General features: G+C 42.8%; 1 protein-coding gene across 9 annotated transcripts in view; it reads left to right on the top strand.

Moving 5' to 3' along the window:
* The window catches only part of RHBDD3 (rhomboid domain containing 3), a 37,923-nt gene that overhangs the window by 3,482 nt on the left and 8,323 nt on the right, over positions 1 to 26,118 (top strand). For 5 of the 9 annotated variants that reach the window (XR_015869486.1, XM_088443514.1, XM_088443509.1 and 2 more), the window contains exons 2-7: positions 4,838 to 5,085; positions 5,840 to 5,883; positions 8,740 to 8,906; positions 20,225 to 20,608; positions 25,525 to 25,684; positions 25,806 to 26,051. Coding sequence is in view for 8 of the 9 variants with exons in the window: in XM_088443514.1 (XP_088299640.1) it covers positions 8,747 to 8,906; positions 20,225 to 20,608; positions 25,525 to 25,684; positions 25,806 to 26,051 (950 nt within the window). In the remaining variant the exon portion in view is untranslated. The remainder of the gene's footprint in view (positions 1 to 4,837; positions 5,086 to 5,839; positions 5,884 to 8,739; positions 8,907 to 20,224; positions 20,609 to 25,524; positions 25,685 to 25,805; positions 26,052 to 26,118) is intronic. The other 4 variants (XM_088443512.1, XM_088443510.1, XM_088443513.1 and 1 more) reach the window with 2 other exon arrangements.

The following is a 26,118-nucleotide window of genomic DNA, read 5'->3' as shown; positions in this document are numbered from 1 at the left end:
ACTTAATATATCCAAAACAGAATTAATTATATTTCCACTGGCCAATAGTAGTTACCAACCTGATATCTCTATTACTGTTGACAACTCGACAATCAACCCCACCCACAAGCTCGTTGCCTAGGTGTCATCCTTGACTCTGAACTGTCCTTTGTTCCCCACATTCAATCTGTCTCAAAATCCTGTTACATACATCTAAAAAACATAGCCAAAATTCGACCATATCTTACACAAGACACTGCAAAAACTCTAATCCGTGCACTCATTATTTCCTGCATAGACTATTGCAATAGTCTCCTTACTGGTCTTCCCAAAAACAGTCTTGTCGCTAAAATCCATTATGAATGCAGCTGCGAGGCTGATCATTCTCGCCAAACGTTCATTGTCTGCTGATCCACTGTCAGTCCCTCCATTGCCAACCGGTCTTCTACCGTATTCAATATAAAATATTTACACTCACACATAAAGCTATTAACCAAACCACACTAACATACATCTCTTCACTCATCTCAAAATATCTCCCAACCCAACCTCTTCGCTCAGCACAAGATCTGCGTTTCTCATCCCCATGCATTACTTGCTTCCACGTCACCTGGTTGTATTTCACACTGAAGGGATCGCAGTGCTTGCAGGTGGGTATGGTCAACCTTAAGCGCTGCGAGCACATCCGATGGTGCTCGATGTACCAATGTTTCATGCACTTCCTGGAGATGATGTGCGCAAGTGGGCGTCTTATGAATGGCTGGTGGGCATCTGCATACACAAAGTGATCGCTCGCCAAGACATAGTGGGCGTGCTAATGCCTTGCAGTGTGATCGCCTGCCATGCTGGGCTTGCGCTGGATTTCCATACGCTGGGTGCAAGCGATCGCTTCTAGCGAACGGCTCTGAATCAGGCCTATAGTCTTTTCGTTCATATCCTCCTGACCCTAGGCCAACTTTCTTGTGTGACTGGATCATACAGCTCACCAGGAACCTCTGAAATCTGGGTGGACCAATTTGCAATATGTAGCACCTATCTTTGTGTATCAACACTTATTTCCCTATAGATTGAAAGCTTGCGAGCAGGGCCCTCTTACCTTTGTCTGTCTCTTACAGCCCAGTCTTGTTCTATTAATGTTTCAAATTGTAAAGCGCAATGGAATATGCTGCGCTATATAAGAAACTGTTAATAAATAAATCTACTCTGCTAATCAGATTTTTCTTCAGTGCAAGAGATGGATGACGCTGTGTCAGTTGCTATGGCTGAATCCTTCCCCTCTTCTATTAATGCAGATCTGGCCAACCTGTGGCTCTCCAGCTGTTGTGAAGCTACAAGTCCCAGCATGCTTTAACAACTGACTGGTGGGAGGGTATGCTGGGACTGGAGAGCCACAGGTTGGCCAGGCAAGTGTTAGGCCTTTTTCCACACAACAGTTTTGTCCAGACAGAAAAAAAAAGTCAGGATTTATTCCTGTGGATCTGTCCCTTTCACACACAACGGTTTTGTGCCATATGTTATATGTTTGAATCTCTTTTCAATCTTTAAAACTGAAACCGTCAGTGGTTATCACAGTTGTAATACGGCGACCATTTTGCCGTATGGACAAAACCAGGGCTCGACAAATTTTTGTAGAAAGTAGGAGCCAGCATAAAAGTTTAGGAGCCAGACCATCGTCCACAGCCAAAGCATAATAAAACTTGTATAGTCCACCATACATGCCCCTTCAATGCCGCTAAACCTCCAAACATGCCGTCAGACCACCACACATGTATCTTCAATGGTATTCAGATTGTGCTACATGGCCATACCTTCCCCCAATTCAAAATATGCCAAACGGTAGGGCCCAAATTCATAGTATACAACACAGTAGTGTCCTCCGTCCAGTTCTGCCACACAAGAGTGCCCTACACACAAGTGTCCCAAGTTCATAGTGTGGCACACAGGTGTGCCTTTTACACAAGTGCTGCCAGTTCATAGTGTGCCACACAGGAGTGCCCCAAATTGCAGAGTGCCAGACAGAAGAGCCCCACACACAAGTGCCCCCAATTAAGTGTGCCACACAGGAGTGCTTCCAATAAATAACAATATTTGGAGTATTAGGTCACTGTAATAAAACCACATACTCACTCACCAGCTTTGTACAGCTCCCCGAAGGGCACGATCTTTCACTCCAACCAGCAGTGCTGCAGGTCCCTGGTGGTCACTGTCTTCCTCTACTACTACAGGGAATGCTGCAGCTACCTGTCCCAGATGATCACTTTTCTCCTCCATGCAGGGAGTAATGCATCTCCCCATGCTCTCTATTCTCCATGCCGGTAATGCAGATCCCTGCAGTCCAATTTTGTTATACTCATGACTGGCAGTGTTGCGGCTCCCAGCGGTAGCTCTCCACCCCCACAGCGGTAGTGATGCAGCTCTCCGACTGAAACTCTACTCCCTGACTGGCAGTAATGCAGTGCCATGGTGGTCACTGTCTTCCCCTGCTGCTGGCTGGACTGCAGCTCCCCGTGGTCACTCTTCTCCTTCCCGATGGCAATGCTGCAGCTATCCGCAGTCATTCTCCGAAGTGCCGGCAATAATTCAGCTCCTGGCAGTCAGGTCACACTCCTCTGCAGTGGCAGTGTTACAGCTTTCCACGGTCTGTCCCCACCTCCACGCTGGTAGTGATGCACCTCCCTGCGGGCAGAAGTGAGGAGCCACAGTGTTTAATTATGGCAGGCATCCATTGCTCCTTGTGACAGGCTTGCAGCATCCCGCCCACTCCAGTAATCACAAATAGGAGTGTTTTGTAAGTTTTCTTTTTTTTTTTTTTCAATTAGCTTTATTTTTCACAGCACCTGGCTCTTCTAAAATCTGGTCGTCAGGACTAAAATTTTAGTCGCCATGGCGACCTGGCCCCCGGGATTTTTCGAGCCCTGCCTTAAGGTGAAAATTGACTCAGGAGATGTCCCTTAGTCGCATTTAACAGGATTTAGAGACAGACTGGATGAGGACACTAGTGACCTCCACTGCAGTATCCGGGAGCTGTGCTGCGGTCCCCTGCGCCTCCTGACACCTGTCAAGTCATCTGCCATCTCCTCCTTGCACCCACCGCAGCGACTCAATGACCCTGGTATCCCAATGGTCTTTCCCTACAGGGGGGTGAGGTTGTGAGGGAGGAGATCACCCGGGCAGGTTTGCGGCTGCCTTATTGCCTGCATGCTTCCCAGCTGCTGAGAGGCTACCACTAATCCAACTGTGACTGCACATGAAGAAAATAGCAGTCAGGCGGCCTTTTTTCGTTCCAACATGGCTCACCATCTGGCCACCAACTCCTGCTTCACCATCGGTGGGATGGCCATCATTCGTCCATCAGTTACCTGCCGCTGCTGATGATTTCCTGGCCCCCTGCCGCTCGTGATGGTGGCCGGCCTGGGGAGGGCTTAGCTGGAGAGGACACCCGGTGGCCTGGGAAGATCATGTTCGGAGGGAACACCCGGCAGACAGACTATGGTTGATGGACCCTGATGCTGGGGTCAGCCCCTCTGCACCAGCCCTCCTGCATCATCTGGTTGCCCAAGCGTGGAGCTCCACATTGAGCTGCTGGGACCCCTCCATTCGGCTTCTGGTGTGGTGCACACTGCCGTGCCATCTCGAATTTCCGCCACTGTCTTGAGACCTGCGCCCAGCTCCCCGTTTCCACCATGCCCCTGTTGCACTTGAATTGTGCCTGCTCCTGGATCCCAGCTCCTGACCGCAGCACTTTTGATCTAGTCCTGGCGGATCTCTTCGTGCAAGCCGCTGGACCCCCTCGAACTAGACCATACCGAAAGATGCAATATGGTGACTCCTCAAATGGAACCAGTGTCGTTGTCGCCGAATTACGAGGCTTGTTTCAATTTGCTCTACTATTTTCTTTTAATTTTAGATTAATCTTTCCTAGATATTATATTGCCATTACCATTGACTTATTATTGCCATTTTATGCTTCAGTATTCAGTATTTTATTTTCGCCACCTTAATGCTATACTTCTACGAGTTGCCAGATATAACCTACGCAGTGTGCCCAAGATGGGTGCCTCGTATGGTTCTGTCATGGGCAGGATAAGCAACACGTGGATCTATCCATACAGTGCATATCACACCACACAGGTTTAAGTAATCCCTCTTTTGTTCCTTGTATGGCTTATTTCAAAACACTGTAATCTTTGTAGCTATCTATCCCACCCAGGGTAACATGTTGCGTGCCCAAAACGGCTGCCTCATATGGTACCTTTTGCAAATGGAATATAGAATCTGTGTAAGTTATTACCCAAAATGGATATCCCAAAACTGCATTATGTCCATTGTACCCATTATGTTCACTGTTTTTGGTTTCTTCTCTTGTTTATGTAATACTAAACACCTGTGCTTTTGTTTTTGATGATATAAAGTAACTTTGAATCCTGATGGCTAAGCTGGGCCTTGTCAGAAAAGTCTGAGGTGTTTAAATTCACTCAGCTGGCCATGTAGATTTACCTGATATACAGTACCTGCTTTATTTGCTCTAGATATAGATTCTTCCTTAAATACCTTACTGAGAGATAACGTCACTCCTGACACTAATGATAAGACCTTTCTTTAGATCCAATATAAAATTGCAGATGATTCTAGTCCTATATTATAAGTCCTGGACAAGGCTGAAAGAGAAGGCATGTCCATCTCATCCATTGAGTCCCTAGTAGCTTCTAAATTGCTTTGCTCAAGACAGTCAGTAGAGAAACCCTTTTTATAGGGCAGGCCTTTAACTACATTACTAATTTATGAAGGCCCTGTTGGTTTATTAGAGCCAGTATCGAAGGTCTTGCTTTTAAAGCTATTGATTTTCCAAATTTTTCAGATGAAAATGTATTAATGAGGTCCGTTCTTCTAAAGCTAGAAAGTCCTTTCCAAATCTCAAGCCTAATATTCATGAAGCCAGGAAGAAGTCCTTTCTCCAGGCGGGTCAAGAAGCCAGAGCCAGGGGCACAAACTAAAACTTCCGCAGCTACAGCAGGACCCAGAGAGGTGGTGTCACATCCAAGTCCACGGAAAGCGGGACATATCCCTCCACCTCTCGGTCTAATCCAGGCAGAGGAAGGATGACCAGTGAGTACTCCTTCTCGCCATATAACTCTGTCACATTGCTTTCACAAATGGGCCCAGATTACCTCAGACACATGGTTGTTGAAAACTATTCAGTTTGGCCATATATCTGCCTTTAATCTGTTCTTATCAGAAACCCTGTACACAAAAGAATAGGAGTTCATGTTTAGATGCCACATTGAAGACAGTCTTGTTGCAACATAAAATAGAAATACAGACCCTGCCAGAAAGGACTGGACAAGTCATACTTTCCTATTTTTAAATCAGGGCGGCTCAGTTGGTCCATTGTTAAATATAAAGTCTCTGAACGGTTTTCTGAAACACAAGGAAGGGTTGCAGGATCTTCCATTTGTTCTTATACATTTGTTATTGTATAAAGATAGATCTCAAGAATGCTTTCCACTCTATTCTCATTCACCCTAACAACAGCGCCTGTTAAGGTTCAGGTGGAGAGACCAGTTGTACCAGTGGACGGTGATGGTGTTTGGCTTAGTGAAGACCCCATATATTTCTGCACCAGAGTAATGAAGGCAACCATATCCCACCTTTGTCAGCAAGACATATATTGCATAGTCAATTTAGATTATATACTTTTAGTAAGCTCCGACATAGATACTCTCAGAGCACACTAGAACAGAACTATATCTCTTCTGGTAGAATTAGGGTTTACTGTCAACTACCAAAAGTAAATTCTTACCATGTCCACTCAGATTCAGTTCCTAGGATTTCTGATAGATACCCATTTCTTTTCCTTCAGCATTCCTCTGGACAAATGGATAGAGGTCCTGGCTGCAGTGCTAGGTAAGATGGTGGCCCTTTCCCCAGGGTATTTTCATGTGCTTCTACTTTGCAGAGGACCTCCAGAGATTCCTCATAGCTCTAATTTACAGTCATTGCGACTGGTCAGACATTTGTCACCAGCTCTATCAAGTAGCTCAAGAAATATGGAACTGGACAACTTTACCTATCCCAGCTCCAATGCCCCTCATTCTACCACCCCTAGTCCTCACCGTTACATCAAATGCTTGCTTCCCTTTGGGGTTGGGAAGCTGCTTCTCATGACACAGCAATCAAGGGAGAATGGTCTCCAGCAGAATTCCTATTGGACATCAACATCCTAGAACTGAAGGCAGCAAAACTGGCTCTTCAGTCATTGGTTCCCCCATCAATACACGCTGCTCTAATTCTTCTTTGTCTGGACAATTCCACTGCAGTGTCCTATATCAATAGGATGGGTGGTATCCACTCCTTGTCACTGTACAAGTAAGTGTTAGAAATGTGGTATTTGGCCATGCCGGAGAGCATTATACTTTCAGCCATCCACGTTCCTGGAGAGACAAACAAATTGATAGATACACTGTCCAGCAGGAGTGTATCTTTGGACAGAGTGTCTCTAAAAAATTTAATTTAGAAAATAGCTTTAGCTCTCTGTGCCCCAGTGGTAGATTTCTTTGCCTTTCCTCTGAATGCCCAGACTCCTCTATTTGTTTCCAGAGTCTGGATAGAGGGTGCTCATAAGAAGGACACACTGTCTTCTCATGTACGAACATTCCCTTTCCTTTACGTGTTTCCCTTACCTACTCTTCTGTTAAGAGTATTGCATAAAATCAGATTAGATCAGGTGCCTGTAATCATTCTGGTTTACACAGTTGGCAGTCCAAACTTTGGTTTCCAATCATTACACACCTTAGAATAGGTCTCAAAGTTCTGCTGGGATATCCCAAAGATTGCTTCCTAGGCACCCCAGACATTCTACAGAATCTTCTTCACTCCATGTGGATGGCAGCATTGCTAGGCTGTTGACGGACTTACCCCTAGCTACAGCCACAACAGCTCTCATTAATGCTTTGTTGAGACCAAGCACGAAGGCTAGATACTCTGCAATGATTAAGGAGATTAATCACAGGGCCTCTATTCTTCAAATAGACCTATATTTCTTGGCCCACAAATTTGAATTGGGGTGGCTTCAGCCACCATCAGATAATATAGCTCAGCACTCAGGGCCTGATTCAGACCCGCTCGCGAGCTCAGCCGTCGTTATGGGTCTCGCACTAAAGGGGGCGTGCTGTCGATGGTGATTGACAGCACGCCCCCATTGGTGGGCATGCCAGAGGCGTGGCTTCCCAGACAGAGGCGTTCCCATGGGAACGCCTACCGTCTGGGGCCGACCCCACTGACATCACTAGTGATAGAGCCAAAAGCACTCCAGGGCTTGCAGCAGCGAGACCCTACCGCAAGGGTCTCGTCGCAAGCCCGATGGTCTTGACCACCGCGACCATCATTTTGGCCGCTCGCTATAGCTGTGGGTGGTCACCCACAGCTATGCGAGCGGCCAGGAGGCCGCTCCAAAAAGAAGGAGGGACGGCCCTGATTCAGAGCGAGCACTCTGTCAGAGCGTCCGGCTCTGAATCAGGGCCTCAGTCTTCTGATTCCAGGCTGCACAGATAATAGAACTTACCTATGCTTGCTAAGGGATATTCTATCTAGACCAATTTCTTCTAGATATTCTGAAACTTGGGATATTGATACTTTCTTGTCACACCGAGATACTTTGGATACTTCAGTGAACTTGCTTTCCAGCTCTCAGAAGCTTGCCTCCTTGTTGGCTCAAGCTTTTGCAGCTTGGGGCATAGAGCTCACTTTAATTAATATATCCAACCCATGGCTTACTCAGACACCACAAGGGTTTCACATAATTCTTAAAGGCCACACAAAAAATTATTTAGTGAATAATTCCATTGTGGAATTCAAAGTCATCAGAAATGATACAGATCATAATCTTTGTATAGTCACTTATCGTACCTGTCTCTCACGGCTCCTTACAGACAAGCTATTAAGACACTTATTCATCACCTGCAGAAAACCGTTTCGACCTGCTAGGCCCTCTACTATCTGAGATTGGACTGTCTCAGCTATGTATGCGGTAATCTGCTGTTGCTAGGTGGCAAGCCTCCCGACAAACTGTAAAAAGCATAAAAATATGTATAAGTTAACATATTCCTAAATTGCTTTTTTTTGTACTCAAATGGTAGAATGTTCTGTTAGAATTGCTTAGTTAAGAGTTCCCTTTTTTCATTTACTTTTTTGCCTATTTCTACTGTAAAGTGAGTCTATAAACTAGCCTTGAAACTGGTTTTAAATTAGTTTCATGGCTATGTGCCAAATGTAATAAGGTGAGAGTTTAGCAAATGTGAGAGTTTAGCAATAAACACTCACATTGGTTGAGTTTTATCTTCAAAATGGGAAAACATCTGAATGAGATTTTAAATCGTGAGAGTTTTTTGAGTCTGAAAAACATACAAGTTTGCTGTGTTACTTTGTTCTCAAACTCTATTACATGGGGCAAGTTTAAAAAGTGTGAGAAAACAATCACATTTTCTAAATTCTCACCCTATTACATTTGGCCCTATATGTAGCAACTTCTATGTAGGACTGTAGGCTAAAGGCATAGAATATGCCTGTATGGAGAGGGTAAATAAAATGGTGTTGGTGATGCACCCTCCAATGGTTAGATTTACCTGCCAGTGTTCTCTCCTGACCCTGTGTACATTCACCTTAGATTGTGACTAGTCATGACCCTTCCTGTCATGTCACCTTATTTTGCAATTAAAGTGATTCATCAGAGTAATTTGCTGGAGTAACTGTTCTGTCTTGCAGGTGATACATGGGATCCCCAGCCTTTGTAGAGATGTTAAGATTAGTGCTGGGAACAGGCCCACCACTAGGATGTTCTTTATTGATCCTTCTGATGGTGTTTGGGGCTTTACTGGGGACTTGCAGTGATCTGGAGCTACATTTGGAGACATTACAGGATATTTGGGATGGTGAGACTATTACTATGCAATAAAGTAGAAATAACTATATTGTTCAAAACACAAAAATGTAAAAAGCATATATTTATATATTTTAAGTGGATAAATCAATATAGTGTGGTTTTCTTCAGTTTTATTATCGCAGTGTTTTCTGACTGTCTCAAGGTGGATGCCCCTGTACTAAGGGGCCTATTCATCAATGCTGTTTGCCCCGTTATACATGCAGTATCATAATTTTATCACCATTTTCACATATTTCAGCCTTTAAGTTTTAGACCTACAGATGTGTTCTCATTCACTATTGCTGCAGTCACGCCAAACAGCCCTTCTCGGCGCACCAGGTTACGTGCAAATTGGATGTCGCAGAGCGTCTTTTTCAACTGAATATGTGTCTTAAACACAATCAGATGTGACAAACTGCTTCAAGAGATTGCACTGATCAATTTGATATGCAACACTTTTATATCTGTGTGCGACTGAGTCTGCATCTGTATACGAGGCACTACAAGGCAGTGTCCGCAGCTTTTATCACTCCAAGCTTCGTATACAGACTCAGATGCACACAGATATACAATTGCCGTGAAGTGGTTTGTTGCATCCAATTGCGACTAAGATGCATTTTTTGGACAAAAAAAAAAAACACTCAGCAGAAGGATCTGGCGGCTCACTCGCGTCAGGCGTCTCGAGCCACATGAAATATTGAGGCTAGGTGTGTGAGGACACATCTGTATTCATCTTTCCTATAGCGTAAAAGATATTCCTAATATCTCCTAGTATATTACAGAACCATCATTGTGCGCTGATCCCATACACTAGTATAGAAATTATATGATTCATCAGGCTCTGAAAAGACAGTGGGTACTAGCGCCATCCATAGGAAGAATGTCCCTTCGCCTCTTACTGCCATTACATTGTTAATGTGTGACCTAATGGACATGGAAACCATTTGTTTGGAAGACCTGTTGGGGAAGACAGAATGATGTATCAAACTGATCTGTTAGTATAGTGCGATGGCAAGCACGGCAAGTTCAAAACTAAAATAGCACAGCCACTATACATATTATGATGAATAGGCCCCTAAGACAGTACAGAATAGCTTTGATATTGTAAATGCCCAGCTTGTGACACCAAAAACAAGTAAATTGGACCAGAGGACCTGATTCAGCATGGAACGCAACTGCGTAATCGCAAGCAATGAAGCTGGGTAGAATATGAATAAAGTACAGACAGAAATAACTAATGTACCAGTATGAAGTAAACAACATAAAACAATAAATAATAAAAATGTTAAAACAAAACATACAGTGCCAAAAATCTTAACTTTTAACTAAACACCATACCACCTGTATCTCAACAGACATTTCCAAATTGCGGAATAAATTCAAATAGGGGCAAAGGTCATTTTTATTGAAGTTAGAAGTAGTAGAAGAGGATAAGGGGGGGAGGGGGAGAGGAGAAAGGGAAATACAGACAGGAGGGATGCAAAAGTCTGAGAGGGCAGCGTCGTAGCTAGACGGCAGTGCGCCCTGTGCAGCACTGCCGTCCCTCTCCGCCCCCTCCTCCCCCCCCTGAGCTCTTACCCTAACTTCCGAGGGGAGGAGGGAGGGCGGGATCTTGCGCCGACTTTCAGTGACCCCTGTCCGGCGCGCACCACTGCCGGAGGTCTCTATCTGCAGACCTCCGGCAAAGGAAGTATGTGGCCGGTGCCGCTGGAGGATGGCGCCCGGTGCACATGACCCCTCAGCCCCCCCCCCTAGTTACGGCCCTGGAGAGGGAATCAATATTGCATTGATGGCAACATTGGTAGGGTAGGTGCAACTCATCATTTCTGCCAACACAATTGTCAATTAAATCCCACTCTGTAGATTAAAAAAGCTTCATAATGTTGCACTGCGTGGTCTAATTTAAGGATTCTTTGTATGGGCTCCATTTTTTTACTTCGGCCTCAGAGACGGAAGCAGCTGATCCTCTTTCCAAATATAAAGTATTGAATTAGTATTCAATAATTCCACCTTGAGTATATCTACTCAGGGAGAAGAGGGGAATGTCCACAATTTTAGGATTAATTGCTATGGTGAATATCACTGTTAATAGAGGGAATAAAGACTTTGACAAGGACTTCAGAAGCCAGCTTTGGAAACTCCTCTTCATCTATAGATAGGATAAACAATGATTAATAAAATGTAAAGCGCTGCGGAATTGTGTGTGCTATATAAATAACTGGTAATAAATAATAAAATCCACAACCTTATGCCAAAATGGGGTTATTTTCCTACAATGCCGTAGTTTATGAATGAAATCTGCTTGGCAAACTCTGCATTTCGGGCATACACCCATTTCAGCTTCAATTATATGCTTACGTTGAACTTTTGAAATATATAACCCTGTTCATTATTTTGATTTTCATTATCCTATAGTCCGGCAGAATACAATACATAATACTACCAAAATTGCAAATAGGATGGGAATCAGTAAAAGAAGGAATGTCTTTTTGCCAATCCATCATTACTCCTGACCACATAACATCAGTTTGCCAGTGAATCGGGTCACGGTACACGTATCTGATTCGGAAAGTATAAATACATAGAAAATGAAACAATGAATCAAAGAGTATCTGGGCATTGTGTAGGAAAACATGTTGCATAACAGACATGGCATGCTGACACTCCTGGAGATACATGTAAAACTGCTGATTGGGTCAGACTACTGTATCCTTCAGGTACTGAAATGAGTGGATAACACCACATGGATAGAAAATAACCATTATACTTTTATTTCCCCAATCCAGAAAAGAACTCTCTTTTGGATTTTAGATGCAAACCCAGTATTTATTATTGCTATACAATGCAGACACTACATTTTAGTAGCTTTACAATCAAAACTCAGATTTTTTTATGACTTCATAATACAGACTGTAAAGTTATTTCATTTTTTCCTGCAAAGGATCATTTGTGGTTGCACAATGAATGTTATATTTTGATAATCAGGGATTGTTACAAGACAGCTGACATTTGTGTCCTTTATTTGAATACACAGTGCATCTTATTGAAAGGATTGAATTCCATTGTTTATGATTTAACAAATCATGTTATAAAACAAGTTATGATTGGAATCTAAAGCACTACATATGTTTAGACATCGGATAGTAACAACCTAATTGCCATTGTTGTTGAAATCGTTATAGAGCTGTTTAAGCTGTGTTGTGAGGATTGCACAAATGACTTTGGAATAAGGAGCTTTCTCTGTGCATTTAACATAATATATATTCATCTTTTGATAGGAACATTGCTCTTGTGTAATATGTGAATATTTGTTTATTGTATTTTCTATATGTGATTTTTATGTGAATTAAATTACTAGTATATGTTAATCGAACGTGTAATAATTGAAAGCGCCCTGATTACTTGTTGTTTTTACAGTTAGTTGTTATAGTGGGAGGCATAATTGTCACACTGGTTTCCAAGGCTGCAGTCTTAAGAGATTAATAATTATCATTTATCTGATAGGTTAAGTGCCAGTTTTTCTTTATTGGTACTTTGCAAAGTTATTTGTTTAGCGGGTGGGAGAAAATAAATTTGCTATCTAACAATATTGAGAAATTAGGGGAGAAATATTCATATAAGTAGACAAGGGCGTCCAAAGTGAGAGCAGTCCTTCTAATACAATGTACCAGAGGTGTTAGTTTACCTAGATCACAGTGCAGTTGTGATCATAAGACTGTATTTACATTGAATTCCACTTGCTAAAGGTGTGAAAAAGCTTAAAGAACTTAAGGGGCCTATCCATTAGGCGACCTGAAAAAATGAATGACTGGCGTTCAGTCCTTTAGGTTGTCTAGGTGCGGTGCCCACACTGAACGTCATCCAATGCAGGCTGACCTCCTATCTGAGAACATGCTGAACCTGACGATCGTCGTCAGGTTGATGGGCATGTTCCACAGATAGTCGGCAAACCCCCAGCGTGCACGCGCAACACTGGTCCTTGCCGGCTATCCATTAGACGACTTTCTGAATGTTCCAACCAAAACCTCCTGAAAGTCGTCTAATGGATAGGCCCTTTAAGGGTAAAAAATAATATTTTTGTTGTATTGTAGAACATGACAAAATGCACAGCTTCAACCTTCAACCAGTGTTGTCACAGTTTGTTTATCAAAAAAACTAACTAACAAAATGTTGTCATAGTACTGTTGGAATGTGGTTCACACCAGTCAGCAATTTCAGCAGACATTCTACTCTTCCTATTGCATGCTTGGCTGGACTGTTTCCAGTAATACATTCAGTGTAATCCTTACAGTATATGGACATTCAAATTAAATTCTTTACCTTCACTTTGAACACTTCTCTTTGTACAATCAAAACACTGAGGCACTTTTTAAAAGCCTGCGCACAATGAAATCACTGGCAGGAAGCAAGCAGTTTTATCATTTAATGTACATGCATGTAGAGTATGGTATCATGTTAGCCAGTAATATACATGTATGATGCATTTTATAGTTGAAAAGATGTAAAAGTACATAAATTATACATCTAGATAAGATTGCTTTACCCAGCCTATTAACAGAGTTCAATGCTCATTTTCACCTATGTTACATGTAGAAGGTAACAAGAAATAATTGTAATATACGTAAAATTGCAGTAAAGTTAAGAAAATAGGTTCAATCTACACCAATTCTATGAAAAAAATGTAAACCCCTCATACGCAGTGTGGCTATCAAATAACAAGACTGATGCTATAACTTATGTTTAATTATATAAAGTACATGTTAACTCTTCTGTGTACTCCCCTTCTTATTTTCCATTGGTCAAAGCTATGCTGTAGCTCATTATGTCAGCTATCTTAACAGCTCCATCGTTTTCTTCTTTACCTCAGTAACTGATGCAAAACTGGTTCTCTTGAGTACAGATTTGACTTTGTGGAAAAGAAAGAAGTCACATGGTGCTAGGTCTGGCGAATATGGAGGGTGTTCTAGCACTGCAATCTGTTTCTCTGCCAAACACGGCTTCACAGAGAGCTGTGTGGGCTGGTGCGTTGTCCTGATGGAGTATGAAACCATTTTTCTGGCCTCTTTCTTCTGATTCTTTCCCGCAAAGTTGCTAGAACATTTTTGTAGTAATGTTGATTCATCATTCGGATACTGAGTCAACGGTCAATTTGAACAATTTTCTACATTTTGTTCCAAAATATCATTTGTTTTTGATGTGCAAGGCCTTCTGGGACGTTCATCATTTTCGACATACTCATGACCGTCGCTAAGGGTAGGCCATAATTATCACTAGTGATAATTATGTTTTAAACTTGCTGCAAGTTTAAAAACTGTTTTGGAGACATTCATCATGCCTCACTAACAAAAGTTCACCTCCAGGCCTGGTAATTGTAAAGGAGGTAGAGTAGGAATATTACTGTCCCAATCTTTTACACACACAGTTATCCCACAGGTACCATCACTCACATTTACATCATTTGAAGTACATACTATTAGGACTTTCTCTCTGCGCAATGCTGCTGTCAATCACCCACCTGGACCACCCAATCAATTTCTGGAACATGTTTCTGCCTAGCTCCCTCACTTCCTATCCTATGACATCTCCACCATCATCATGGGTGATTTCAATGTACCGATTGACAGTCCACAATCTCCTCATGCCTCCAAACTACTCTCTTTAACATCCTCTCTTGGCCTCTCCCAATGGACTGACTCCTCCTACTCATCAGGAGGGCCACTGCCTTGATCTTGTATTCACCAGACTATGCTCAGTTTCTGATTTCACTAATTCTCCTTTCCCTCTCTCAGGGCCTAATTCAGACCCGGACTCTATGCTGCGCTCGCTCGCATTGACCGATTTTTCGCAATCTGTGCATGCATTTGAGTCGCAATGCGCGTGCGCGAACCAGTCATTGCGATGGGAAAGTGCTCGCCCGTAGCCCGCAGTTGGGCCGCTATTTTGAGTGACAGTGCCGTTTGTGGGTGGTAACGGGAAGGTGCTTGAAAACAGGAGTGTAGATGTACGAATGCAGACGTGCCCGACTGTCAGAACGGCGTTTAATGGGTGTGAATAATTAGCAAAGTAGCGTCATTACACACGTGACTGGGTTGTATTTTAGCCAGAACTGATCGCGATGTTGTGGTGGGAAAAGGCTACCACAAGCACTGCGAGCAGCTCCGATGGCTCTCGATGTTCTCGATTAATCCTATAACTGCCGGAGATGACGTGTGTTGCGACTGGCAAAGGGGCATCTTTATACAGGTGTGAGCGCATAGTGTGGCCGCTCGCTATTAGTGGGCGGCTTTACGCGATGCAGTGTGAGCACATGATTTAAATAGCCGGCCCCTTTTAGCCAGCGAGCGGACACAAATAGCGTCCGGGTCTGAATCAGGCCCTTGGATCATAACCTTATAACCTGCACACTCTCTTCCATTACATCAACCTCAATGCCAATCAAATCAACCAAGCCTCCTCAAACCCACATAGATATTAATGCTATTCATTTTGAACAACTAGCCACCTCTCTGCAACAATTACTCTTACCAATTTCTAAGTTCACTTCTCCTGAGACTGCTGTATCACACTTGAACCTGACCCTAGAACTAGCCCTTGATGAAGTTGCTCCAGCTACCCATCACACTCCACATAAACTTAGACGTCAACTGTGGCATTCCAAATTGACAAGGCTCCTACAAAAACTCTCACGTAAAGTAGAACGTCAGTGGTGTTAATCTCATACTCCAAGTGATTTCCTCTTATCTACCACTCTTATCATAATGCACTGGATACTGCCAAACAAACACATTTCCAATCTGTCATCTCTGCCCAAGCCTCTAACCCCAAGCGACTTTTTAATACATTTAAATCGCTTCTTACATCTCCGTCACCCAACCCACCTGCTACTATCAGTGCACAAGATCTTTCTTCCTATTTCAAGGACAAGATTGATAATATCCGAAATGAAATGGTACACTCTTCCTCAGGCAGGGACCTGCTCAATTCCCTACCTGAGCCCGGTGGCATTTTCTCATTATTTGACCCAACTAATGAAGATGAAGTATCTACACTCTTTTCATCCTCCTACTCCACTACCTCTCCTCTTGATCCTATACCCTCACAAATCAGTAAAGCTCTGTCTCTTGTGTTCATCCCACAACTAAAATCTGTAATCTCTTTTGCTACTGGTATCTTTCCATCACTGTTCAAGCATGCAGTGAGCACTCCCACTTTGAAAAAAAAAAATTCTGACTCTAACTCTCTCTCAAATTACCATTCTGTCTCCCAGCTCCCATGCCCCGCCAAGCTACTGGAGAGACTTGCCTACACTCGCCTCACACACTTTCGTAACACCCATAACTTATTGGTCCCACTGCAGTCAGGCTTTCGTTTCCAACATTCCACAGAGACAACACTGACTAAGGTAGTAAATGATCTGGTCACTGCCAAGGCTAATGGCCATTACTCACTTCTAATTCTTCTAGATCTCTCTGCTGCCTTTGACACTGTTGACCACTCTCTTCTCATACAAACAATACAATCCTAGGTCTTCAAGACACAGCCCTTTCTTGGTTCTCATCCTACCTAATCGTTCCTTCACTGTTCGCTTTCCTGATTCTACCTCCACTTCACTACCTCTATCAGTTGGAGTACAGCAAGGCTCAGTCTTGGGTTCTCTGCTTTTCTCAATCACCTCTCTTGGCAAACAAATCAGCTCTTTTGGTTTTCAGTATCATCTGTACGCGGACGATACTCAAATCTACCTATCCTCCCCAGATTTGTTATCATTTGTGCTGGTCCATGTCACTGAATGTCTCTCTGCCATCTCATCTTGGATGGCATCTCGCCACCTCAAATTTAATATATCCAAAACAGAATTAATTATATTTCCACCGGCCAATAGTAGTTACCAACCTGATATCTCTATTACTGTTGACAACTCGACAATCAACCCTACCCACAAGCTAGCTGCCTATGGGCCTGATTCAGACCCGCTCGCAAGCGCGTCAATGGCCGGGCAGTGCGCACACGCAAGCCCCATAGCTAGTGAGAAATTCACTCGCTCCGGGGCTCGCTACAAACGGGGTGGCTGTCGATGTTAATCGACAGCTTGCCCCGTTTTGTAGGCAGGTCGGGGGGTGGCTTGCCAAACGGAGGCGTTCCCGAAGGAAAGCCTGCCGTTTGGGGGCGGCCCCACTGACATCACGAGTGATGTCAGTGGTGAGCTTCCGGCTCTAATAGAGCCGGAAGCTCACTGGGGCTTGCGGCAGATGAGACCCTACCACAAGGGTCTCGTCGCAAGCCCCAATGGTCGGGACCATCACCTGGCCACTCGCTAAAGCTGTGGATGGTCACCCACAGTTTAGCGAGCGGCCAGAAGGCCGGTCAAAAAAAAAACGCCCTTCAGACCTGCGAGCTGCCTCCGAGCAAGCGGGTCTGAATCAGGGCCTATGTGTCATCCTTGACTCTGAAATGTCTTTTGTTCCCCACATTCAATCTGTCTCTAAATCCTGTTACATACATCTAAAAAACATAGCAAAATTCGACCATATCTTACACAAGACACTGCAAAATCTCTAATACATGCACTCATTATTTCCTGCATAGATTGTTGCAATAGTCTCCTAACTGGTCTTCCCAAAAACAGGCTCTCACCACTACAATTCATTATGAATGCAGCTGCGAGGCTGATCTGTCTCGCCAAACGTTCAGTGTCTGCTGATCCACTCTGTCAGTCCCTCCATTGGCTGCCAGTTTTCTATCGTATTCAATATAAAATATTTACACTCACACATAAAGCTATTAACCAAACCACACCAAAATACATCTCTTCACTCATCTCAAAATATCTCCAAACCCAACATATCCGCTCTGCACAAGATCTGCGTCTCTCCTCCTTATGCATTACTTGTTCCCATGCAAGGTTACAGTACTTTTTCGGGCTGCACCCACCTTGTGGAATGCCCTCCCACCCACAATAAGACTTTCTGCTAGTCTCCAAACATTCAAGCGTTCTCTGAAAACTCACTCAGACAAGCTTATCAAATTCCAGAACCGCCCACATAACTTTTATAGCTTCCCCTATCTAACTCCCTTCTTATAGTTACACATATCACATTTTCTCTCTCTTCAATTTCACATACTCCTGACCCTAGGCCAACTGGATCAGACAGCTCACCAAGAACCTCTGCAATCGGGCTGAACCAAATTGCAATTTGTAGCACCGGTCCTTGTGTATCAACACCTAATTCCCTATAGATTGTAAGCTTGCGAGCAGGGCCCTCTTACCTTTTATGTCTGTCTTTTACAACCCAGTCTTGTTCTATTAATGTTGATTCAAATTGTAAAGCGCAACGGAAAATGCTGTGGTATATAAGAAACTGTTAATAAATAAATAAAAGTATCACTTCCGAAATGCTGCTCTTTTTGGAAATATGATACTTTTCCCCTGAAGCTGAGATATTAACAAGGATTTCTTCACTTCTGCATGTCTCTCCCCTCTCTATTCCCCGCAGTCTTTCACCCCCTCCCCCCCCCCCCCCCCCCCGTCTGCGGGTGACCAGTCCGGCACCCTGTGGATGTCCGGTCCAGCCACCCTTCCCCGCAGGTGTCCAATCCGGGCCCCCCCAGCGGGTGTCCGATCCCCTCCCCCCCAGCAGGTGTCCACCACCCACACTCATCGCGGGTGTCCGATCCCCCCCCCCGCCGCATCTTTTCCCCTCTGCTCACCTGTCTTCAGTCTGTGAGTCTCGGCCACATGACTGCTGTGCCCCGGAGCTCTCCACAGGGATTTGGTTCCCTTTTTCTACTTTTAGGACTTGTGTGAAAATCTGAGGTAGTTTTAGGCCAATTTTCAGCAGAAATAAGAAAATTCTGAAGGGTTCATAAACTTTCAAGCACCACTGTAGCTTTTCCAAGGAATAAACCCTCTTCCTTTGGTCAAACTTTTTTTTTTTACATTTAAAAAAAAAATAATATTAATGTACTATCTGGCAAAAAAACATACAATTAGATTTTTTTTTATAACACACTATACACTTAAATGAACAGTGCACCTAATATGAATCTGTATGTTGTGCTCGGACATTAAACTAGATCAACATGTTTTGTCTAAACCTGGAGACTAGAATGGACATGATGACTAAAACACTTTTGCTCTCAGCCCATTGAGCTCTTTTGAAACAAAAAGTGCTATGACAGCAAGAGCAAAGAAAGCATGTTTGTGAGAAAAAAAGCATTGCACAATTCACCATTGTTTAACTTTATAACAATAGTACCATCACTTTAGGACCACTAAACACAATATTTAAATATTCAGATATGAACCATAAAGACAAAATATACATTTTAACCTGACTTTTCACTGCAGCGCCGCTAAATAGTAAGATATTACCTTCTCACTATATTAGAAACCGGTAAAGCTTCTGCCACATCAGTATTTGCATAGACGACACCCACAACAGCTCAAAACCATAATTGGGCCAGTCCCTACAAAACTGGTGTCACAGGCAGCACAGACGGTGTCATGGTTAGCACTACTTACTCACAGCACTGAGGTCATGTGATCGATCCCCATCATGGCCCTGACTGTGTGGAGTTTGTATATTCTCCCTGTGTTTGTGTGGGTTTGCTACGGTTTCCTCCCACACTCCAAAATATACTGGTAGGTTAATTGGCTCCCAACAAAATGAACGTGTGTATGTGTGCGCGCAGTGATAGGGAATATAGATTGTAAGCTCCACTGGGGCAGGGACTGATGTGAATGGCCAAATATTCTCTATGTAAAGCGCTGCAGAATATGTGTGCGCTATATAAATAACTGATAATAAATAAATAAATTGGTGTCACAGGCAACTAAGTATCGTCACCCTTTTAACTAACTTTGGTCCGCAATGGCAAGAGTCTGCATAGTAAATACACCAGAGATTTCAGGGTCTACATTGTGTTTCCACCAGAGATCTGGGCCCGGGGTCTGCATATTAATGGCACTACATATTTGGGAAGTAAGCACTATAATATCACTGTATATTTGGGACTCTGCATTGTAAAACCTACATATATATAGGAATTACATAGTAAAGCCACCAACAATTTGAGATTTGCACTGCAATGCCAGTAAAGAATGGGGGTTTACATTGTAATTCCTCTAGAGATCTTCACAATAAAGAGGCTTTTGCACTGTAAAGCCACCAGAAATTTGGGGGACCTGTACTTTAAAGTCTCCAGAGATTGCGAGTCTGTAATGTATAGTAGCTCCCAGAACATGGTTGGAATTGTATAAAGTTAAAAGGGACAAACCCTGTAATAGAGGTACTGTATCGCTTACTGTGTTTGTGTCTACTTTTACAGGACATCGGCTGCTCACACATATTTTGTGTCCCCCTGACATACAGCTCCTATTATTATCTCTGCTCCTATTCCTTCTCCTGTACTGGCGGCTGGAGAAACAGCTTGGCACAGTGTATTTTTTGCATTTTTCCTTTTTATGTACACTGTGCTGTGCCACCCTCTACCTCTTCATTTCCTGGCTGCTCCCTGTGCCAGTTACTCCTGCCTCTGGATTCTTTGCTACTCAGTTGTCACTGCTGTTGGCCCAGCGTCCAGCTATTCCTTGGCGACTTGGGAAGAGGCTGATACCTTTGCTACCATGTGGAATCCTAATAGCTACCCAGGTACTGTGGCCACAGTGTCCTCTTCTGCTCCATATCTGTGGAGTAATTAGTGGATTAGCAAGTATCCTTTCTGTTTTTATTTAGCAGGTATAGTCATAAAATAGTTTCCTTCAAATACTGTATATACTGCAGAGCATGCAGCTGTTACATTTCCCTATGGTTTGCAGACCTGTAACATAAGCAATGGCTAGCAGTTCCTGTTTTTCATCTGAATGCAATAAATACTTGCTATCTTGTCAAATAAAAGGATCAGTAAATTTTCTAAAGACACTATAAAGGGGGTTGTAATTGAACCAGGTATCCCAAATATAATGGATCATGGTCTAATGAGCATAGCAACAATGTTCTACATTTGAGGAACTATTTTTCCATTTTCAGACTATAGTTACTCTGGCTATATAGAAATTTGTAGCTATATTATTGAAATTGAGTTTTGGCTTGTGCAATAAAACTGGATTATCTATGTTTATTACTAAAGAAATTGGGGACAGTATTTGATAAATGCTAGATATTGCTTCTTTTGTGAGTTTGTTGAAGTGCATTTTCAAATATTGAACTATTTGGAAACCTGTTTATAGTTGAAAGGAAACAATAAAATTATGTAATACCAACAATATCCAGGGACCATAATGGAAATAAATACTATTGAAGCTCATTCATATTATATTAAATAGTGTATGTTATTTTATTTCAGTCAGCATTCTATTTGCCTAAGCCTTAAACTGAGAGAGCAGTCTATTTGCCCAAGCCTTAAACTGAGAGCGCATTCTATTTTCCCAAGCCTTAAACTGAGAGCGCATTCTATTTGCCCAAGTCTTAAACTGAGAGCGCATTCTATTTGCCCAAGCCTTAGACTGCTCTCTCAGTTTATTTGCCCAAGCCTTAAACTGAGAGCGCATTCTATTTGCCCAAGCCTTAAACTGAGAGCACATTCTATTTGCCCAAGCCTTAAACTGAGAGCGCATTCTATTTGCCCAAGCCTTAAACTGAGAGAGCGGTCTATTTGCCCAAGCCTTAGACTGCTCTCTCAGTTTATTTGCCCAAGCCTTAAACTGAGAGAGCGGTCTATTTGCCCAAACCTTAAAACTGAGAGAGCTGTAAGCCTTGTGGTAATGCAGGAATTTGAAACAAAATGTTCATGAGAGTAGGTAGCGGATTAATTCATGTTTATTTCTCTTGAGTGTCAGAGATTATGGCCCTGATTCAGACGTGCACACTCTGTTGGATCCACACACAAGTCTGCGCACGCGTCCCTGTCACACTGCGTGTGTATTCCGACGGTTACTGCCAAAAGCTGCAGGATGATTTTGGATGCAGAGAGAGGCAATTTAAATGGGCGTTTCTGGGTGGTAACAGAGAGGTGGCTAGCCAGATGCGAGAAAGTGGTGGTCAGCGACTGCGGCTTTTGCTGCAGTTGCAAAGTCACTAGTACCCATGTTGAGACTGTGATTCTGCTCCTCCTTAGGGCAGGTGCAATGTTCAGTGGTGCGATCTATATTGCGACTGGTGCATCTTAATACGCACAATGGTGGATTTGCACAGCAGCTGGTGGGTGTGGCGTCTCTATATGAAGCTCATCGGCTGGGGCATTAGTATAAAGCTGCAATAGCACACACCTCTGATCAGGCCCTAAGTGTGCTAAATAAGACTAGACCTTTTCCAATAACATTTTTCTTAATTCAGCCATTAATCTCGACCCAGTGTTTAATGCCAGGAGGTAAAAGCAAATACAGTCAGGTGCATAAATATTGGGATATTGACAGAATTTTCATATTTTGGCCTCTATTCACCACCACAATGGCTTTGAAATGAAACAAACAAGATGTGCTTTAACTGCAGACTTTCAGATTTAATTTGAGGGTAATTACATCCAAATCAGGTGAACGGTGTAGGAATTACAACGGTTTCTATGTGTGCCTCCCACATTTTAAGGGGCCAAAAGTAATGGGACAAACTAAACAATCCTAAATCTAACTTTCACTTTTTAATACTTTGTTGCAAATACTTTGCAGGTAATTACAGCCTGAAGTCTGGAACGCATAGACATCACCAGACGCTGGGTTTCATCCCTGGTGATGCTCTGCCAGGCCTCTACTGCAAATGTCTTCAGTTCCTGCTTGTTCTTGGGGCATTTTCCCTTCAGTTTTGTCTTCATCAAGTGAAATGCATGCTCAACCGGATTCAGGTCAGGGGATTGACTTGCCCATTGCATAACATTCCACTTTTTAGCCTTAAAAACTCTTTGGTTGCTTTTGCAGTATGCTTCGGGTCATTGTCCATCTGCACTGTGAAGCGCCGTCCAATGAGTTCTGAAGCATTTGATTGAATATGAGCATATAATATTGCCCGAAACACTTCAGAATTCATTCTGCTGCTTTTGTCAGCAGTCACATTATCAATAAATACAAGGGAACCAGTTCCATTGGCAGCCATACATGCCCATGCCATGACACTACCACCACCATGCTTCACTGATGAGGTGGTATGTTTTGGATCATGAGCAGTTCCTTTCCTTCTCCATACTCTTCTCTTCCCATCACTCTGGTACAAGTTGATCTTTATCTCACCTGTCCATAGGATGTTGTTCCAGAACTGTAATGGCTTTTAGATGTTGTTTGGCAAACTTCTAATCTGGTCTTCCTGTTTTTGAGGCTCATCAATGGTTTACATATTGTGGTGAACCCTCTATATTCACTCTTGTGAAGTCTTCTCTTGATTGTTGACTTTGACACATATACACATACCTCCTGGAGAGTGTTCTTGATTTGGCCAACTGTTGTCAAGGGGTTTTTCTTCACCAGGGAAATAATTCTTCTGTCATCCACCACAGTTGTTTTCCGTGGTCTTCCAGGTCTTTTGGTGTTGCTGAACTCTCCGGTGTGTTCTCTCTTTTTAAGAATGTTCTAAACAGTTGATTTGGCCACACCTAATGTTTTTGCTATCTCTCTGATGGGTTTGTTTTGATTTTTCAGCCTAATGATGGCTTGCTTCACTGATAGTGACAGCTCTTTGGATCTCATATTGAGAGTTGACAGCAACTGATTCCAAATGCAAATGTCACACCTAGAATCATCTCCAGACCTTTTACCTGCTTAATTGATAATGAAATAATGAGGGAATAGCCAACACCTGTCCATGAAATAGCTTTTGAGTTGATAGTCCCATTACTTTTGGCCCCTTAAAAAGTGGGAGGCACATATAGAAACCGTTGTAATTCCTACACCGTTCACCTGATTTGGATGTAATTACCCTCAAATTAAATCTGAAAGTCTGCAGTTAAAGCACATCTTGTTTGTTTCATTTCAAAGCCATTGTGGTGGTGAATAGAGGCCAAAATATGAAAATTCTGTCAATGTCCCAATATTTATGCACCTGACTGTATATGACATGACTAAGATGAGCTGCAGAGTAATATAGTAAAATATATGACGGACTAGGTCTCCTGCTGCAGTTAAGAGTATGAATGAGAATGAGTGAAATGGTTATTATGTGGATTTTTTTCTGCTATATTAATCAAATCTCTATTTTAGTTAGAGGAACAGTGATAACATGAAATACAAGACAATGTGAAGAAGTGTTAATAGTAATTATGCTGCAAGTGTATAGCAGGGTTTTGACTAGATCAAAGCTTAGCGTGTACTGTGGCTTTAGCAATGGGTTAGAGGTGACCTCTCCTTCATAATATCGCTACTTCCCACTGTTTGAATCCAGTCCCAATACATATTTTGTCTCATACACAATGGTCTTCTGTTTCCAGCCAATCACTGTGTGTTTAACTAAATACAGAACCTTTTGCACAATAGTCTTTAATATTCATCTATACAAACAATCTGTAACGATCAATTATAAATAAACATATTAGAATGGGCTGGGTCCTGTGATAGTGGAGTGATAAAGTAACAACAAATCAACTCCTATTTCATTACAGGCTGTGTTTGAAAAATGGCATTTAGGAGCTGATTGGTTGGTACTTTATCACTCCCCACTTTATTACTTTTCAAGGCTTAGTACATCTCACCAAGGATCTTAGCAGAAGATTATATCTACTGTTGTTTCAAACTGCTTGCCTCATAGTGAAGATTCCTCATTTGGGAGCTTCTTATACCCCTGAATAAAGAGTTCATAGGGGCATTGCTTTCACAAGGCCACTAGAAGTTTGGGAAAAAAATCAGTCCCAAGGCAGTGAGAGGTTCTCTGGCTAATGACTAGACTGTTACAGGCCTCATGTGAGGCTAAAAATGTAAACAGGTAAGTGACATAGGCCTTCATTCAGAGCCGCTCGTAAGCGGCCGCTCGTTCGTTCTGACCGATGTTCGCACAACTGCGCATGCGTACGGATTGTAATACGCATGCGCGAACCAGTCAGTGCGGCCGAAAATCGTTAGTTCGCTATATAGCGAATGCCTGCTACTTTGAGTGACAGGAGGAGGCGTATGTGGGTGGTAACAGGGGAAGGTGCTTGAAAACGGGGAGTGGAATTCTGAACGCAGGCGTGCTTAAAGGTCAAAACGGGCATTTTAAGGGAGTGCATAATTAATCCAGCAGCGTCATTGACCACGTCACTTGGTTTTTTTTAACTCAGAACTGTTCGCAAAATAGCGGTTGAAAAAACCAACCACAAGAATAGCGAGCAGTTCATACGCTGTACGATGTACTCGATTAATCTAATAAATAACGGACATGACGTATGGTGCGAGCGGCAAGGGGGCGTATTTTTCAAAATTACAACCGCAAGTTTTGCTTGCTCGTTCAGACTTAGAGGCATGAACAGACCGCAAAGTGCGAACGGTTCATTTGAATAGCCACCCCTTTTTATAAAACGAACAACCGCAAATAGCGAGCGGCTCTGAATCAGGCCCATATTCTTCTATTTATATCACACATAGATACCCTAAAATACATTTTTAAATTACCACAAGTAGAGAATTCCCTGTATACATTTACACAATCACTATGTTCCTTACAATAAGCCTGCAGTCCGTGTTGGATTACTTCGTTACCTAGAGCTTTCAGATACCAGTAGACACGCACTGGATAGAATGTACCTTTGTCACTGCTTGGCATCTGTTCCCATTGCACAGTTTATACCATCTCGGGAGGAAGGATCTAGGGTGTATGATTCCAGAGCAGAAGAACGGTAAGAGATTAAAAATTATGTTAATAATGTAATTTTACAACTATCCATTGCATACCACATGTCATAGATGACAGTTTCCCATTTTCATAGAACAAACAGTATGTTACTTTCTATTTCTCAGACTTCCATTCTCCTACACAGATGTGTACAAGTCAAACCCCTTTACTGATATGTCCATGGTGGAGGTAAATACACAAAATTCACCCATTGCCCATTTTAGAAATACTCCTGCTTGGTTTGGAGACCCAGGAACACTGGAAGATGAGATGTTTGAAGCTGGTATTCTAGCTTCTCTGAGGGACTGTGAGCAACAGGAAACACACAAACAGGAGTTAACCTTGAACAAGTCCAGTGTGTCAGCACTTAGGTGAGATATGCATATTTATCTTGTTATGTAAACACTAGCCTTCCTTGGTTTCCTGCCTAGTCACAAT

The sequence above is a fragment of the Taudactylus pleione genome, unplaced genomic scaffold (genome assembly GCF_031769625.1).
Source record: "Taudactylus pleione unplaced genomic scaffold, aTauple2 ptg000330l, whole genome shotgun sequence".
Lineage (NCBI taxonomy): Eukaryota > Metazoa > Chordata > Amphibia > Anura > Myobatrachidae > Taudactylus > Taudactylus pleione.
The sequence above is the reverse complement of the archived record's forward strand: the minus strand, read 5'-3'. Positions and strand labels throughout refer to the sequence as shown.